Source organism: Felis catus, chromosome C1, assembly GCF_018350175.1.
Source record: "Felis catus isolate Fca126 chromosome C1, F.catus_Fca126_mat1.0, whole genome shotgun sequence".
In the NCBI taxonomy this organism is placed as follows: Eukaryota; Metazoa; Chordata; class Mammalia; order Carnivora; family Felidae; genus Felis; species Felis catus.
Genome location: NC_058375.1, coordinates 20,993,060 through 21,010,414, shown reverse-complemented (window position 1 = coordinate 21,010,414; position 17,355 = coordinate 20,993,060). Strand labels below are relative to the sequence as shown.

The following is a 17,355-nucleotide window of genomic DNA, read 5'->3' as shown; positions in this document are numbered from 1 at the left end:
GAGCGTGGAATGGGTGCCGACCCTCCTAATGCATGCTAAAGACAATGGTATTCTTCGTTCTTCTCAGATAAGTTATTTCATGTGTTTGATAGGTAAGAAAAGAAAACCCCTTTTGTTTTTTATGCTTTAAGAGTTTGGGGCAAGGCAATTGCCTTGAAATTTGGAAATTTGAAATTTTCACATCTCTCTTACATTTACTTATCAACAAATTTTACTGGTCTGAGTTGCACCTAGACATCTCAGTGCCCTGGTGAGCAGAGGGCCTTATTATCAATGCATTATATTTTTATAAGTTCAGTATCAGATTAGGAGTAAATGAAATGAGTTACTGTTGAATTTGAAGCTGTGGCTGACCATGGTATTAATTTCTTACCTGAAATGTGATTGATGAACTTTCTTGGACCTAATTATTACCTTCAACAACACTGATCCAGCAACCATAGCTGTTCAGAACACAGTGCACAACCAGACAGTAAGCTTTTTTTCTAAATAGACTTTTGCATAGCCAAAATTATCACCAACACTATTCACCATAAAGGGCATCCTTAGGCTGTCATGTAGAAGCAAAGCTTCATTTATGGTTTCCCAGGTTACTGCAGATGACAAAGGAGATAAAGCGAGAGACAAGAGATTGTCAAGTACAGATCACAGAAAGAAACAAAGTGATACAGAACTGTAATTGAGTTCTGTTTAGTCCCATCTTCACAAATCCCCATAGCCTCTGGCAGTGTCTCTGTAATATATATATAGCACAGCACACTATTCATCTTTGTGACAATACTGAGAAAATGTAAAGGTATGTTCACTATTTCCTCCCTGCTGAGAAGGCAGGAAAGGATATAAATATGTTTTAGAAAGATTGTCATTCAGGAGCATTGTGATAAAAATAAAAGTGAACAGCTATGATGTCTATCGGTATGAGAGATTTATATGTTCTGACGTGGAAAAATGTCTTTCGTAGATATTATGTGGAAAAGCAAATTATGAACTGTGTAACATCCAATTTTTATTAAAAAGAAAAAGATTAGAAAATACATAGAAGAAATCTAAGTCACTCTTATGCACAGTGTAATAGTGGTTAAGTATGGGTTCTGGGATTATATATGACTTTATTTTTTCCAATTGACATACTTCTGTCATGGTTTTAATTTATAAAAATAAGCAGGTATGTCTTTCCTAATCAGAAGGTAACAAAATAACCAACTTAAGGCAGAAAAGTACCACTTAATACATTTTTAAGAAATTTGGTGCTTATTTAAAGGGTAAGTGAATTTTAAACTTATATGAAATGTCTCCCACCTTGACAATGGATAAATGATTTACCACTGTTCATGATCATCAGGCACTCTCTACAACAAATACTCCAGTTGAGTGTCAGTAGCTTTTTTTTCTGAACCCTGGTCAGTCTTCCCCAGCCATTGAAATGAACTTATATACATGTCATTATTGGGATTTTGGCAAGATTTTTGTTTCTATAGCTCCCCTCCCCAGTCTTTGAAATTGTATTTGCTTGTGGTATATTATGAGTGGGAGAATCAGTAACTTTCTCTTACAAGCAAATTTACTTTTGTTTTTAAGATTGAGGTTTTAAACCTACTGGCAGATATTTGAAAGCATGACCATGCTCCTCAGTCCCAGTGTATTGTTTGTAATTGGTCCAATTTATCTGATTCAGGTGCATTGTGGCCAGGTATGAAACCTGAAAGTGGTTTAATTCAGACTCCATCTCCAAGTCAACACAGTGTTCTTACCTGCACTACAGGGTTAACCACAAGCCAGCCAAGCCCAGCACATTATTCTTATCCCATTCAAGGTAAATAGGCATGGTTGTGTGTGTTTTATTATTGTTGTTTTTGTTGTTTTCAGTCTTCCTGTATCTTCAAATTAACTGGGTAATACAGGAGTTCTATAAAATAGAAGGGGGTGGTGTTTGCATTTGTGCATGCTTTTTGTGTTAGGTAGACCAGACCCCAGGACTGTGGTTCATAAGTAGTTTAGCCTTTAAATGTGAACTACTTGGTAGAATTGAAGCCTTCCCTTTTGTACATTGGTGTCCCAAAAACCTGTCAGATTTTGTTTTAGTCTGTTCTCAGTGGCATTTTGTCCTATAAATGAGCAGAAGACTCCATGGGTTAGAACCTTGCTGACTTCTCTTACATGGAGTCCACATGGCGCCAAACACGAGGTATGTGCTGCCATACCTCCGCCCCCACCTGCTGCTTCGTGGTGAGAGCATTTTTCTTGCTCAAAAAGTTCAGTCTTGTTTCTTTTTCATGATGGAAAGTGTAGCATTAAAGCTTCAACTCTAAACACATTTGCCTTCCTGAGTTGTTCTTCTAAAGGGTTAGAATTAGGACAGGACTATTAGGAACGAAGACAGAAACGCAGAAGGTGCTATGGAATGAATTCCCTACCCTTCCAGATCCAACACAGGCAATTTGTTATTGCACGACAGTGGGAGTTAATGTCTATGTACCTGGCTTCTCATCTGCCTCCTTTCTCCTGATGTCTCCCAGCTTTTAAATTTTATTCCTTTTAAAATGGGTGCTAGAGGAGTATGGGTGGGACAGCAAAAACTAGTCTGAGGTACTCTTGATGAGAAAGTGATGGTGATGTAGATTATTTTATTTGTTCATGTACTTTAGAGAGAGAGCGTGCACAAGCAAGTGGGGGAGGGTCAGAGAGAGGGAGACAGAGGATCTGAAGTGGGCTCTGTGCTGACAGCAGAGAGCCCGACGTGGGGCTCGAGCTCACAAACCACGAGTTCATGACCTGAGCTGAAGTCAGATGCTTAACCAACTGAGCCACCCAGGAGCCCCGATGTAGATTATATTAAATAAAATATTTTGAGGCTTAGTTTTAATTGTTTTCAGTTAAATGATTGAGAACTACTTCTGCTTGATCCATTGAGAACAAACTGGTCACTACATCTTGAGATCTTGCTCTAAGTAAGATTACCTCCTAGTGGTTACTGAGTCTCCTCTTTTCTTATTTATTTTCCCTTCTTTCTTTCTTTGCCTCTTCCCTATCTTTCTTTCTCAAATGGGAATAAAGCAGGAGGGGAAAAACTAAAGAGTATGACTTTGTCTGTCTTCTCCTCTATCCCCTTTCATTTTTATGAAGTGTTTTTCTAGGTGACAGGGCTTTTAGATCCATCTGCAGACAAATCTACTAGCCATGTCCCTCCTAAACAGATACATTCCTGATGACTGCACCTAAGTCATGAAAGAAAAGCAAGGAGTTCTCTTGTTTTTTATTAATAACCCTCTTCCTAGTTGTAAAATCACCACTCCTCTTGAATTTGAGAAACCTAATAGTTTTGCTTACTTCTTCCTCCTTGTAAAATAAGAGTAACTACCTTTTTAGGGTCTCTTAGGACTCTTGGTTTCCCCTGTTTGCTAGTGATGATCATTGTTGGTATTAAGTGCTTACTATGTACTTAGCAGTGTGAGCAACAGATAGGTGCTATTCAGGTAATCTTCACAACACACCTATGAGGAAACTACTGTTATTAATCCAGTTCTACAGATGGGGAAGATAAGATAAAGAAAAGCAAAGTAATTTGTCCACAGTCACAGAATTAGTAAATAATTAAGTCAGCATGTAAGCTAAGCAGTCTGACCCCAAAGCATGAGTGCTGTATTTTTGATTTTCAATGTTGAAGTCATGGTATCAGTTTCAACTCTGTTCATTAAGAACCTTTACCGACAGGTATCTAATTCATTCTTCCTCCCTTTTTCTGGTTAACCTCTTGGCCCATTTTGTTGTTCATTAGAACTTTGGCACAGGGTAGAATTTAAGGCAGAAGGGTTACCATCAAGTTACCAAGTTTTGCCATTTGTTCTGAAGAAAAACTTGGTGTAATACAAGTTGAAACAACTAGCTGAAATGAGATACGAGTATTGGCAGAGTTGAATTACCTGGGTTTTCTGCTATCAAGCCTGACACAGGGCTCAAACTCACGAACCATGAGACTGAGCTGAGCCAAAGTAGGCCACTTACGTGACTGAGCCCCCCCAGGTACCCCCTCCCACTTTTTTTTTTTTTAACTTTTTTTTAATGTTTATTTATTTTTGAGACAGAGAGAGACAGAGCATGAATGGGAGAGGGTCAGAGAGAGAGGGAGACACAGAATCCGAAACAGGCTCCAGGCTCTGAGCCGTCAGCACAGAGCCCGACACGGGGCTCGAACTCACGGACCGCGAGATCATGACCTGAGCTGAAGCCAGACGGTTAACCGACTGAGCCACCCAGGCGCCCCCTCCCTCCCACTTTTAATGTCACATATCATGAATAGTGAATGTTAACTATCCAGGGCTGCTTCACTTACACTATGTAATCACCCCATCCTTACACACACACACACACACACACACACACACACACACACACCAAAAAAACAGCATTCTGTAGATTTTTTTTAATAGTCAAAACAGCAGTATCTCGTCATCATACTGCAAAGCATTCTACAATTGACATAACATATAGAATTGTCAAATCACGATATTGTACACCTGAAGCTAATGTAACATTGTGTGTCAACATACTGCAATTTCTTTTAAAATGTATTATTTCAGCCTAAAATAAAATCTACTTCTGGCTTGATCAACTCTGATCAAAACCTTTCTTCAGTTTATACAACAATGCTCATGAAACCCCTTTGTTAGGTAGATCTAACTTATTTATATCAGTTTCTTTCCTAGGGTGTGACTATGTGACCCAATCTCTGATTCTTTTCTTCAGTTGAGATGGTTTAAATGATTAGTATTCAGGTGTTAAGATTAATTTCAGAAATTTCAAAATTAATTTTAACTGAATCTTGACTTTTAATGAATGTGTTTGGCTTCTAATATTGTTGGTAGCATATGATAGTTTTTATTTTTTCCTCCCTTCCTTCCTTACTTCTTTCCAATAGTCTCTCATTGACCAGGAGATTTGTTTTTGAATAGACTTTAGTTTTTATTTTATAATTATTTTTTCTAAGATTTTATTTTTAAGTAATCTCCACACCCAGTGTGGGGCTCAAAGTCACAACCCTGAGATCAAGAGTTGCATGCTTTACCCACTGAGCCAGCAGACACCCGAAACTTTAATTTTTAGAATAGTTTTATTTTTAAGACTTTTTTTTTTTTTTTTTAAAGAGAGAGTGCACAGAAGCAGGAGAGAGGGGCAGAGGGAGGGAAAGAGAGAGAGAGACAGAGAATCTCAAGCAGGCTGTATACTCAGCACAGATCCCACGCTGGGATCATGACCTGAGCCAAAATCAAGAGTTAGACACTCAAGGGCGCCTGGGTGTCTCAGTTGGTCAAGCATCCGACTTCAGTTCAGGTCATGATCTCAGTTTGTGAGTTTGAGACCCGAGTTGGGCTCTGTGCTGACAGCTCAGAGCCTGGAGCCTGCTTCAGATTCTGTATCTCCCTCACTCTCTGCCCCTCCCCTGCTCACACTCTGTCTGTCTCTCGAAGATAAAGAAACAAAAAGAAAAAAAGAGTTGGATGCTCAACCCACTGAGCCACCCAGGTGCCCCTAGAATAGTTTTGTTTTATTTTAAGTTTATTTATTTGTTTTTGAGAGAGGGCAAGCGAGTAGGGGAGGGGCAGAGAGAGGGGGAGAGAGAATCCCAAGTAGGCTTCATGCTGTCAGTGCAGAGCCTGACATGGTGCTTGGTCTCATGAAGTGGGAGATCATGACCTGAGCCAAAATCAAGAGTTGGATGCTTAACCAACTGGGCCACCCAGACGCCCCTAGAGTAGTTTTAGATTTATAGAAAAATTGAGCAGATGATACACAGAGTTATGTACCCCTCCATCTTGCACATAATTTCCCCTATTATTGATATCTTACATTAGAACGGGGCATTTATTACAATTCATGACCCCATATTGGTGCATTATTATTAACTTAGTCCCTTTTTTGTTCCAGAGTCCCATCCAGAATACCACATTTCGTTTAATTGTCATGTCTACTTAGGCTCCTCTTGACTATACATACAGTTTTGCAGGCTTTTCTTGTTTTTGATGACCTTGACATGGTATACTTGAATCCCACAAATTATATGGGAATATACATGTCTACAAGATATACATGAATCCCGCAAGTATTTATTGAGCATCACCTACTCTGTGCCAGATGCTTTGCTAGATATTGGAGATCATGAATAAGATAGTAAGATTCTGCCTTCATGGAGCTTACAGACGTGTGGGGGAAACAGAAATAAGCAAGTAAATAATTAAATAGATTTTGAAAAGTTCTCTGAAAGAAAAAAAGAATAGATTGCTGTGACTGGGAAAATAAGGAGTTAGTTTTTTAATATAGCGGTCAGAGAGTGTCTCTCTGAGGAAGTAGACATGCTGGGGAGGAGCCATCATGCTGGGAAGGCGAGAGGGACAGGCCGGGGAGCACAGTCCAGGCAGAGTGAGCAACATTGCAAAGGTGCTCAATTGAGAAAGAGCTTGTCTTACTCTGAGTAACTTGAAAGCCAAGTGAGCAAGGGTGGGAGAGAGAGATATATAAAATTAGAAATGGGTAGAAAGCAAGTCTTGTGCCAACTTTTATGTACGATTAACCCTTAGATTAACCCTCTGGCTTTGGAGCAGTGTTGTTTAATTTAGCTGTGCCTCTCACAGTTCTGTAACCACTGTCTTCTGATTAAAGCTGTTTCTGTATATTGACTGTATTAATTGGACCACTAGTGGGGCATGGTTCTCAGAAGCTTATCTCTCAATGATTTCACAGCTCCATTGTTGGAACAGGAGTGGAGACTATCCAAAAAACAGTTGGCCATGCTGTTGGCATTGGGAGAGCTAATAGCCTTCAGATATATGTCAATAGGAGTTACTACTTGAGTTTTGTGCTTTTTGTTGCAATTTCTGTTGCTGCTTTGTTTTTTAAATATGCAGTTGAATATTATTTGTTGAGACATCTATATATGTGCAAAATGATAAGTACTTTTTTTGAAATCTGTGGCTTTTTAATCATAGTTATGTGTAGGGTAGGGTTTACAGTGATTGTGTACATTTTTTGGGTGAGTTTAGCTTGGGTTCAAGCTAAACAAGAGCCTAAAAAGTATTTATTGTTTATTTAAGTATCATCTAACTCTGTCAATAGAATCTAAACTTGGTGAGGGCGGGGACTTTGCCTTGTTCACTACTCTATTTCTCAGTGACTGGAACAACTTTATGGGTACATAGTAAACTGGTTTGCTGAATGAATGAACTAATGACACATATTAGGAATGATTTGATTGATTTGGCAAAAGAAGTTACCGAGTCCTATAAACTTTTAGGTCAGCAGGCCAACATTTCCTATAATAGAAGTCACTATTGCTGAAAGTAGTTTATGATTTTTAGTAAGATACCTTTTAATAACTTAGTATCAGCAACCAGCTAATCAAGTCATTAAACTTCCTAGCAGAGATAGTAAGAGTATGTGACTGTCGTTTGTAAGGTCTACCTTTTTACCTCTAGCCCAATTCAGTAAGTGGTCTGAAAATTGTTAAATTTATAAAACCACTTTGTGAGTCAGAGTACTTCCCCCATGTATGTAGAGATCAGACATGAATGAGTTGTACTGCTAACCATTTGTAAGTTAGTAAGAAGGTAGAACAGAATTAAAATAAAGGTAAATAGGAGGAAAAGAGGAGTATATGCTAGAAGGAGGACCAAAGAAAAATTGAGCTAGAAATGGACTTTGCTGGGAGAGTTCGACTTAATAGATTAAGTAAATTACTGATTTTCTTTCCCACTTTAAATCACCTCATGTCCTTCTGTCTGTTTTATTGCAGGGCTGCCTAGCATATCGTACTGGTAATAGAACCTCAGATCCACTCAAAATTCTCTACCCACCGTAGTGATTAAAATCTACTTACAGAGTCATCTAGCCTGTGTATTGGACAGTAATTCCTTGTACTTGCCCTTAGTGGGGAAAAATGGGTCAGACCATAGTGGAGAAGAAAGTGAATATTGGTGAGAAGAAAACACCATCTATGAGGTTATAAAATCATTTACTTGTTGGGTTTAAGAAGGTAAACTCTTAAGAGTCCTTTTGGTCCCCTGGGGGAAGATGTAGTGTAGAAAAGAAAATCTCCCTGGATAATCAGGAAATTTGATCCCTAGCTCATCCAGTTGGGAGATCACAGTTGCCATCATGACTACCACTAGTTCCCATGACAGTAGACAAATTATCTTAACTCTTTTTGGTCCCAGGTCTTTATCTGAAAGCTGAGTTGTAGCAGTAGTTGTTCCTTAGACTTTCTCTTCTAATCTCTTCTAGGTTTTCTTCTAAGCAGAGTACCCTTAGGAAAAGGAATAAGAATTCCCTCTGATTTTGATGAATACTCTCAAGTTTCTGCTTCATTTGTTCACCTGCCCTGTTCCTTATGGAAGTTTTCCTGTTAACTTTACCTCCAAAGGACTTTGTTGCTAATGGGATGGGGAGTCAGATAGTCAGGTCTACCTGATGGTAAACCTTTATGGTGTGTGTGGCTGCAGGGGAACCGTGTCTAAGAGTGCTTATGGTAAGTGAGGGAGAGGAGTTCAAGACCAGTACCTCACAGTCTCATTTTCACTGTCCCCCTGAAAAAAGTCACTGTAACAAATACTAATCACTGAAGATTTGATTAAAACCCCTGGTGGGATCTGTGATAGAAGAGTATGAAAAACCTAACTCAGATTCCTGTCCCAAGACAGGCAGCCTAAATAGCTTACAGGGTACATTTTTACCTGGAGAGAATAATATGCAATATTTTCCAAGTTTTTCCAGGCTCATTGGTAAAATCATTAAATGCCAAATCATTGTGTTTGTTGATCCACATTAGTAATCCATTATTTGAGTAGAGCCCAAGAAGCAACTCCAGGCATGTTAGAATTTGGGGGATCAGCTCTATTTCTCAAAATAATTATGTTGCATTAGGAAAGGCATAATTTGGGGCAAGTGATAAGAAATATCACAGTATAGGACTTACCTGTGGATTTACCAGAGCTCTTGTTTCTGTTGGCTGTCAGTAAGTCACATTGCCAGTGAGTCATTTTTCAATGGCTATTTCAGGAAATAGACTGGAATGATTTGGTTTAGCTCCTGATTCTACTGATATCATTAGTATGAACCAGTACATTATATGTGAATCCTTCTAGGACTTTAATAGGAAGAATTAAAGACTCAAGCTGAAACAGAAAAATGTTCGAATTGTTTTATTTCTAATAAACAAGACTAGTCAAGACTAGAGTAGGGTGTGGCATCCAAAAAGAGTAAAATTAGTATTTGTTCCTTTGCCAATGTTCTTTATCTCCTTGTACATCTTAAAACACAATATACTTTCCATTTCTTCTAGCCTTTTACATGGTATCTTTAATATCTTTTAACATTCTCAATCCTATAGCTTCAAGCACAAATGCCAGCCTGATATCCACTTCATCTACAATGGCTAATATTCCAACAGCAGCAGTTTCCAGCATCTCAAACCAGGTACTGTGCTAATCATCCTGTTTGATATGGTTCTTCAAGCTTGCTCTTCTCTCCATGGTCAATTTGCCAACCTAAGAAACAACCAGAACTAGGACACTGGGTGGTTTCTCAGACTGCCATCCATTTCTCTCATTACTGTGCTAAGCCTCTGAATGATACGGTTCTATCTACTCCTTTACCTACTACGTGTGTCTGCCTCCTACCCGATTCCTACTAGAATGGAAGCTTCATAGGGATAGGGATTTATTTTTCAGTTTTGTTCACTCACACATACCCAAAGTTCAGAAAAATGCCTGGTACTCACATTAAAGACACATAATAAATATTTATGAAATGCATGTTCCTTCTACATTTTTATTTAGTCATTCATTCCTTTGTGAATTCCTTATGGTCTGGTCTCAGTCACTGTTCTATTAACTCTTTATGTTTAGAACACTGCCAATGTTTTCAATGTTTTAGAGTTTTTTGTTTTTGTTATGTTTTTATTTGTTTTCTCTGTAGCAATGAATCTTTTCTCCATGAATCTCTTTTTCTGGCTGTAATTAACATGACTATTCTGGTTCATCTTTCTACATTTGACTGTTCCTGCATTTGTTCATTCTTATAGTTCACAAATTACTGAGTTTCTGCTATACATCAGTGTACCATTTATCTCTCTTCCTTTCATAGGTTTTCTTTTTGATCTTGTTTTCTCTACATAGACTGTAGACAGTCTATGTAGTTTTCCACATGCTTATTATTCCATCCCCAGAAATGTTTTACCACATTCACAATGTCCATTTACTATTTCTGAAATGAACATTCTAGTACTGACCTCATGATATCTACAAGCTTCCTGCTGATGGATGGACATTTTTTTCTTTAATGTCCTGCTATTTCCCTAACTTCATCATAGCAAAAACCAGACTTTCATTCTACCGTTTTTTGTCTCCTTGTCCTCTAAAAAAGTAAAACCACTTTTCCCTATGACTTCTCAATTATCAATGAGACCATTTTTAAATAAACCTAGGCCTCAAACCAGACCAGTTTTCAGTTTTTTTTTCCCTCACCAATTCCCAATCCAACTGTTTCGTTTTAGTTTTTCCCCTTTAATCCTGAATTACCAGACCTAATTTTTCATCTAATCTCCAGTTTTTCCCTCTACCTCTCCATTTTCTAAAATACTAATTGGCTGGCTCAGTTGGTGGAGCGTGCAACTCTTGTTCTCAGGATCATGAGTTCGAGCCCCCATGTTACTAAAAAATTTTTTTAAAAAAAGATTTTAAAACACAATCTGATTAATTTTCTCAAAAGTCCACTTTTATCCCATCAGTCACCTGCCCAGAATCTTTTTTTTTTATTAAAAAAATTTTTTAATGATTATTTATTTTTGAAAGAGACAGCAGGAGCAGGGAAAGGGCAGAGAGAGGGAGAGACACAGAATCTGAAGCAGGCTCCAGGCTCTGAGCTGTCAGCACAGAGCTGGATGTGGGGCTCGAACTTGTGAACCACAAGATCATGAGCTGGGCAGAAGTCAGATGCTTAACTGACTGAGCCACCCAGGCAACCCCCACCCCAGAATCTTTTTGTATTTTTATTTGTTGGTTTGATTTTGATAGTCCCTATCTCCTGCCCCCACACAAACTATACACCATCGCCTAAAGAATCCAAGTCACATTCGTGGCCTTGCATAATTCATTCAAACCTGCAAGATCCTTTGTTTCAACCAGACTCAGCAACTCTGGTCCCTTAAAACCTTTTCAGGGCTTATTCATCCTCTTATTCCCTCCATCTGTTTATTTCAAAAAGGCTCTCTGACTACCAGTCTGCAGTGATAGTTGTCTTCCTCTGTATTTCACTCCTTTGACATATAATTTATTGCCAATTTGTTGGAATTTTTTTTTGTCTTCTCCTGCTAGATTTTTAACTCCCTTGAGTTCAGCCAGTACAACTTACTTTTTCCTTTTTTTTTTTAAGCATATTTATTTATTTATTTTGAGAGAGAGAGTGCACACTGTGGGGAGGAGCAGAGAGAGAATCCCAAGCAAGCTGCATGTTGTCAGCACAGAGCCTGACGTGGGGCTCAATCTCACAAATTGTGAGTTCATGACCTGAGCCGAAATCAAGAGTCAGATGCTTAACTGACTGAGCCACCCAGGTGCCCCCAACTTATCTTTTCTTTAATGTTGCATTCTCCCGCTCAAACATGGACACACATACTGAGTTGTATTTGGTTTATGATAGATGCTCAGTACTACTTATAATTGGTTTGGTTGGTTAGCTTCTTCCTACTTATTACTAACATCAGTATCAGTGGAAATTTTTTAAGGTATATATTTGAGCTAAACATCATATGCATTTTTTTGTACAGTTTTATTAAGGTATAATTGATATATAATAATCTGCATGGATTTAAATTTATAGTCTGATAAATTTTGACATGTATGTGCTCATTAAACAATAAAAAATTCCCTCCAAATATTTTAAAGAAACTTCATATTTAAAGAAAACTTGATTATGTTAAAAAGAAAAAGAGATACTCAATTTTAAACTAGGAAACCTTAATGAGAGTTATGTGGGGTAACGTACTTTTTTGTTTAAGCTCATCCATTCTTAGAAAGCACTAGCATCTAGCGGAGTTGTTTATAAACTTCCTAAAGAGTAGAATCTTCCAAAATTCTGTGAAAAAATTTACACAGAAATTCGGTACCTAAAATAGGAAAAAAAAAAAAAAAGAAAGCTGTTGAAGTAGAAAAAAAGACATTGTGTGTAGAGTTCATGGGACCCTTCACTTTCATCCTTTTGGTCATTCCAAAGACAGCCCCTGAAGTATCTCCTCTTGACTCTTAGGTTTCCACAGAATGCATTTTGGAAATCAGTGATTTAGATGGAAGCTATAGATGGGTAAATGAGATGTCAAATTAATTGTTTTAGGAAAATGATTATGAAGAAGAGGATCATGAAAGTCTCTTGTGTTGAAATCAGCTTTTGCTTTAAGAGTCTTGTCTTCCTCCCTTACTCCCTTTGGTCTACAGGACTATCCTACCTATACTATCCTTGGTCAGAGTCAGTACCAGACGTGCTACCCCAGCTCCAGCTTTGGAGTCACAGGCCAGACTAGCAGTGATGCTGAGAGTACCACAATAGCGGCAGCCACATACCAGACCGAGAAGCCTAGTGTCATGGTACCCGCACCTACAGCACAGAGACTTTCTTCTGGTAAGCGCCATCACTCTAAAAACTTTGGCTTAAGGGCACTTCATTCAGGAGATGATAGTGAAGTTCATTTTGTTGTGGTCTAAGTCACTGTTACTGTGCTTTTGGCTTTCTCTCTCCGGTGAGGAGTATTTAAACATTGGAACCCGACCGTGTGATGAGTCATTGGCAGGCTGATGTAATACCTGATGCTATGAATAGAAAAGTACCAAGAATGAAAAGACTATTTGTGACTCCCACTCCACCCTTTAGCTTTAATGTGCTTGTGACCAGGAACTTCAGAATCTTGGCACATTTTGTAAAAGGTGGAGGACTCCAGTTTTACTCTATGCATATTTTGGACACCTGCCGAGGCCTCAGAGCAGTAGTTCTTAACTTTTTCTGTGTCATAGATCTCCAAGATTCTAAAGAAAGCTATGGTCTTTTCCCCCTCAGAGAAATACATAAAATTTAACCTACAAATTTAAACCTTTACATTTAGGTTTGAAATGTATCAATGAATTATGATGTCCAGGTTAAAACAAAAAACCCTGACATAAAGGCTTTATACTAAGCACATTAGAAAACATATGTATATGCTTCTTATTTGTCTCTATCTTTCAGGAAAATTTGGTGGTTGGCTGTCACATCACATAACAGGAGGAAGGACTGTTTATTGTTTTGTTAACACTAATGCATTTTGAAAAACAGGGCTCTATATCAGCTAAAGCAGTTTTCTGTGCACCTTGCATTCACCTGTCTTCTAACTAAATAGACGTACAGATGGTCACTGCTTCAGACTTAATGACTGAAATAATTACATGTGTTGATGCCTTAGTTTTGAATTCATATCTCTAAATATCTTTGTTCTGCATAATTTTAACTTTTTAATAATGGAGAATTTCAAACCCTAGAAGTTGTCAGAATAGTATAATGAACGCTTTATGTATCCATCATCCATCTTCAACATTAACAACTCATATTTCAGCTACATCCAATTCTCTCCCCAAATTCCGGGCATCATATGTCTAAAAGATAAATAAATATTTGTTAGCATAACCACAATGCCAATTATCCCATCTAAAATAATTCAATAGTAATTCCTTAGTATCATAAAATCCTAAAAGGTATTATTTCTAGTGTTTTCATAAATGTTAGGAGTTTTATTTTTCCTTTACGGTTTATTTAAATTAGGATCAAAGTAAGTCCCATACATTGGGATTGGTGGATGTATATTTTATGTCTCGTTTAACTTATAAATTCCCCTTTTTTTGTTCCCCAGTATACTGTATTTGTGAAGAAACTGGACTGTTTATCTCATACCATTTCCCAGTCTAAATTTTACTGATTATATCTGTATAAGGTAGTTCAACATGTCCTGCTGCCTTCTGTATTTTATTTTAAATTGGTAAACAGATCTGGAGTCCTGGTTTTCAACTAAAGGGGATTTTTTTGTGCCACGCTCCCCTCCCCCATTCACCTAAGACATTTGGCAATGTGTGGAAACATTTTTGGTTGTCTTGTGGGTGGGGAGTGCTACTGGCATCTCGTGGATAGAGAGGCCAAGGGTACTGCTTAACCACGCATCCTACAAGGCACAGGACATCTACTCAACAAAAATTATCTGGCCCAAAATGTCAGTTGTGCCAACTTGAGAAACTCTGATTTAAAAAACTTGAGAAACAGGTTCAATTTTTTTGGCAAAACAGCTTTATAACTGTGTTCTTCCATTGAGAGACAGGTATACTAATTATAACTCCCTCTGTGATGTTAGAAGCTGTTGATGTTCCATGTTGATTTAGGTCTACATTCCTAAATCACTTAGGTAAAGTTTGGTTTTCCAACCTTTTATCCCTGCAATATGATTCTTAAGGACAGAAAACATGCTGACTATCTATCTTCCTGTTCTGGTTCTTATAGCCTGTGACTACTGGCCATATGTCTCGGATTTCCTTTCCAGGAGACCCTTCGACAAGCCCGGCTTTGTCCCAGACTACACCAAATAAAGACGCTGATGATCAGTCCAGAAAAAACATGACTGGCAAGAACCGGGGCAAAAGGAAAGCTGATGCCAGCTCTTCCCAGGACAGTGAATTGGAAGTATGGGAAGAAATTCATTTGAGTTACCTACTTTTTTCTCATTTTTTAAGTTTATCAAACATACATATCTGAAACTCGTGGAGGTACTGTAGTTCTTTGTTGTATGGCCCTTGATTCCCGGGCAAAAGAAACGAAATTGGCCAAGTGAAAAGAGAAATGTAAAAACATTTCTTTGTGCCCATAACTCACTGTATTACTTTCAGATGCATTTCACCAAAGCGTCAAAAAAGCTTTTTAGAATTTAGGTAGCTGGGTAACTTTTTAAGAGAAAGAACAAACTCTTCTCTATGTTCCAGAGAATAGAAGGAACAGTTCCATCATATTCAGAAAGCAGAGGGTGCCACAAATAATCTCATACCATTCTCCATTTAAAAATCTGAAAGTAAAATGAGAGGATGAGAGTGCTTTAGGCCAAGCCTCTGTGAGACATGCGACCAGATCTCCTAACTTATTAATGAGACTGGCACTCATGTATTTTGTGGTTAAGCACACATAATAAATAAGAATTTATTATGGGCATACATTTGACTTCATTATTTAAAAGATTAGAAAATCATACAAAACACTAATAATAGTGGATTTTTTATGTTCTTCTGTTTTCATTTTCGATTTTTCTGTAATATGATCATTTAATGGGGCAGGGGTTGCTGTATTTAAAAATGAGTTCATTGGGGTGCCTGACTGGCTCAGTAGGAAGAGCATTGGACTCTTGATCTCAGGGTTGTGAGTTCAAGCCCCACATTGGGTGTAGAGATTACTTTAAAAAAAAAATCTTAAAAGATTATTGGGGTGCCTGGGTGACTCAGTTGGTTAAGCATCCAACTTTTGATTTTGGCTCAGGTCATGATCTCGAGATCCATGACATCAAGCCCCACGTCGGGCTCCGTGCTGACAGCTCAGAACCTGCTTGGGATTCTCTCTTTTCCCCTCTGTCACCCCACCCCCACTTGTGCACTCACTCTCTCTCTCTCAAAATAAATAAACATTAAAAAAAAATGAGATCATTGATAGGTGTTAAGACATAACTAAATTGAGGCTATGTTTGGGGACTCTCTTTCCCTTTGTTCCTAAAAAGAAAAGTAAGAAAGAAAATCTAAAGTCCTATACACTTATTGGGGAAAACTGAGAACTCACTTAGTTTTTTTAACTGTGGTAAAAATGTACATAATATAAAAGTTACCATTTTAACCACTTTTAAGTGTACAACTCAGTGACATTAAGTACATTCACAATGTTGTTTGTTACTACTATCTATTTTCAGAACTTTTTCATAATTCCAGTCAAAAACTCTGCACACATTAATCATTCTCTCCTCCCACTAACTAGTTCCTAGTAACTTCTGTTTTACTTTCTGTTTCTATGAATTTGCATATTCTAGATATCTCATATAAATGGAATGATAGCAGTATCTACCCTTTTGTGTCAGGCTTACTTTACTTAGCATGTTTTCAAGGTTCATCTATGTTATAGCGTGTAGTAGAACTTCATTTTGGGAGTGCCTGGGTGGCTCAGTCGGTTAAGTGTCTGACTCTTGGTTTCAGCTCAGGTCATGACCTCAGGGTTCATGAGTTCAAGCCCCTCATCGGGCTCTGTGCTGACAGTGTGGAGTCTCCTTGGAATTCTCTCTCCCCTCCTCTCTCTGCCCCTCCCCTGCTCGCTCTCGCTCTCTCTCTCTCTCTTTCTCTCTCTCAAAAACAAAGTTAAAAAAAATCTTAAAACAGAAAAAAAAAGAACTTGATTTCTTTTTATGGCTGAATAATATTCCATTGTATGTATATACCATATTTTGTTTACCCACTCATTTGTTGATGGACACTAGTAGTTTTTCATCTTTGAGTTATTGTGAATAATGCTGCTATGAAGATTGCCATCCAGATATCTCTAAGTCTTTCTTTTCAGTTATTTTTCCATATCCTCACCAACACCTGTTATTTCCTTTTTTTTTTTTTTTTTTTTTTGGTTAATAATAGCGATCCTGGGGCCCCTGAATCTCACGGTTCGTGAGTTCGAGCCCCGTGTTGGGCTCTGTGCTGACAGCTCAGAGCTTGGAGCCTGCTTCAGATTCTTTGTCTCCCTCTGTCTGCCCCTCCACTGCTTGCACTCTCTCGCATTGTCTCAAAAATAAACATTAAAAAAAAATTTTTTTAAATAATAGTGATCCTAATGGATATGAAGTAGTAACTCGTGTTTTTTTTTTTTTTTTCATATTTCCTTAACGACTAATAATGTTGAACATCTATATGTGTTTATTGGCTATTTGTATTATTTTCTTTGGAGAAATAACTGTTCAAATCCTTTGCCCAGTTTTTAATTTAGGTGTTTGGTATTTTGTTGTTGACTTTTAGGAATTCTTTATATGTTCTAGATACTAATCACTTATCAAATATATGATCTGCAAAATAGTTTCTTCTATTCTGTGGGTTCTTTTTACTCTCTATCTGATAGTATTCTTTGATGCATAAAAGTTTTACATTTTGATGAAGTCCTATTTTTTTTTAATGTTTTTTAATGTTTATTTTTGAGAGAGAGAAAGAGACAGAGTGCGAGCAGGGGAGGGGCAGAGAGAGAAAGACACAGAATCTGAAGCAGGCTCCAGGCTCTGAGCTGTCAGCACACAGC

The 17,355-nt window shown here is 37.9% G+C and overlaps 1 protein-coding gene across 4 annotated transcripts in view; it reads left to right on the top strand.

Annotated features, from left to right (window-relative positions):
- The window catches only part of EYA3 (EYA transcriptional coactivator and phosphatase 3), a 104,489-nt gene that overhangs the window by 58,056 nt on the left and 29,078 nt on the right, over positions 1-17,355 (top strand). For 3 of the 4 annotated variants that reach the window (XM_019836470.3, XM_006934473.5, XM_045035388.1), the window contains exons 7-10: positions 1,676-1,813; positions 9,377-9,462; positions 12,477-12,660; positions 14,597-14,736. In XM_019836470.3, coding sequence (XP_019692029.1) covers positions 1,676-1,813; positions 9,377-9,462; positions 12,477-12,660; positions 14,597-14,736 — 548 coding nt within the window. The remainder of the gene's footprint in view (positions 1-1,675; positions 1,814-9,376; positions 9,463-12,476; positions 12,661-14,596; positions 14,737-17,355) is intronic. The other variant, XM_003989761.6, reaches the window with a different exon arrangement.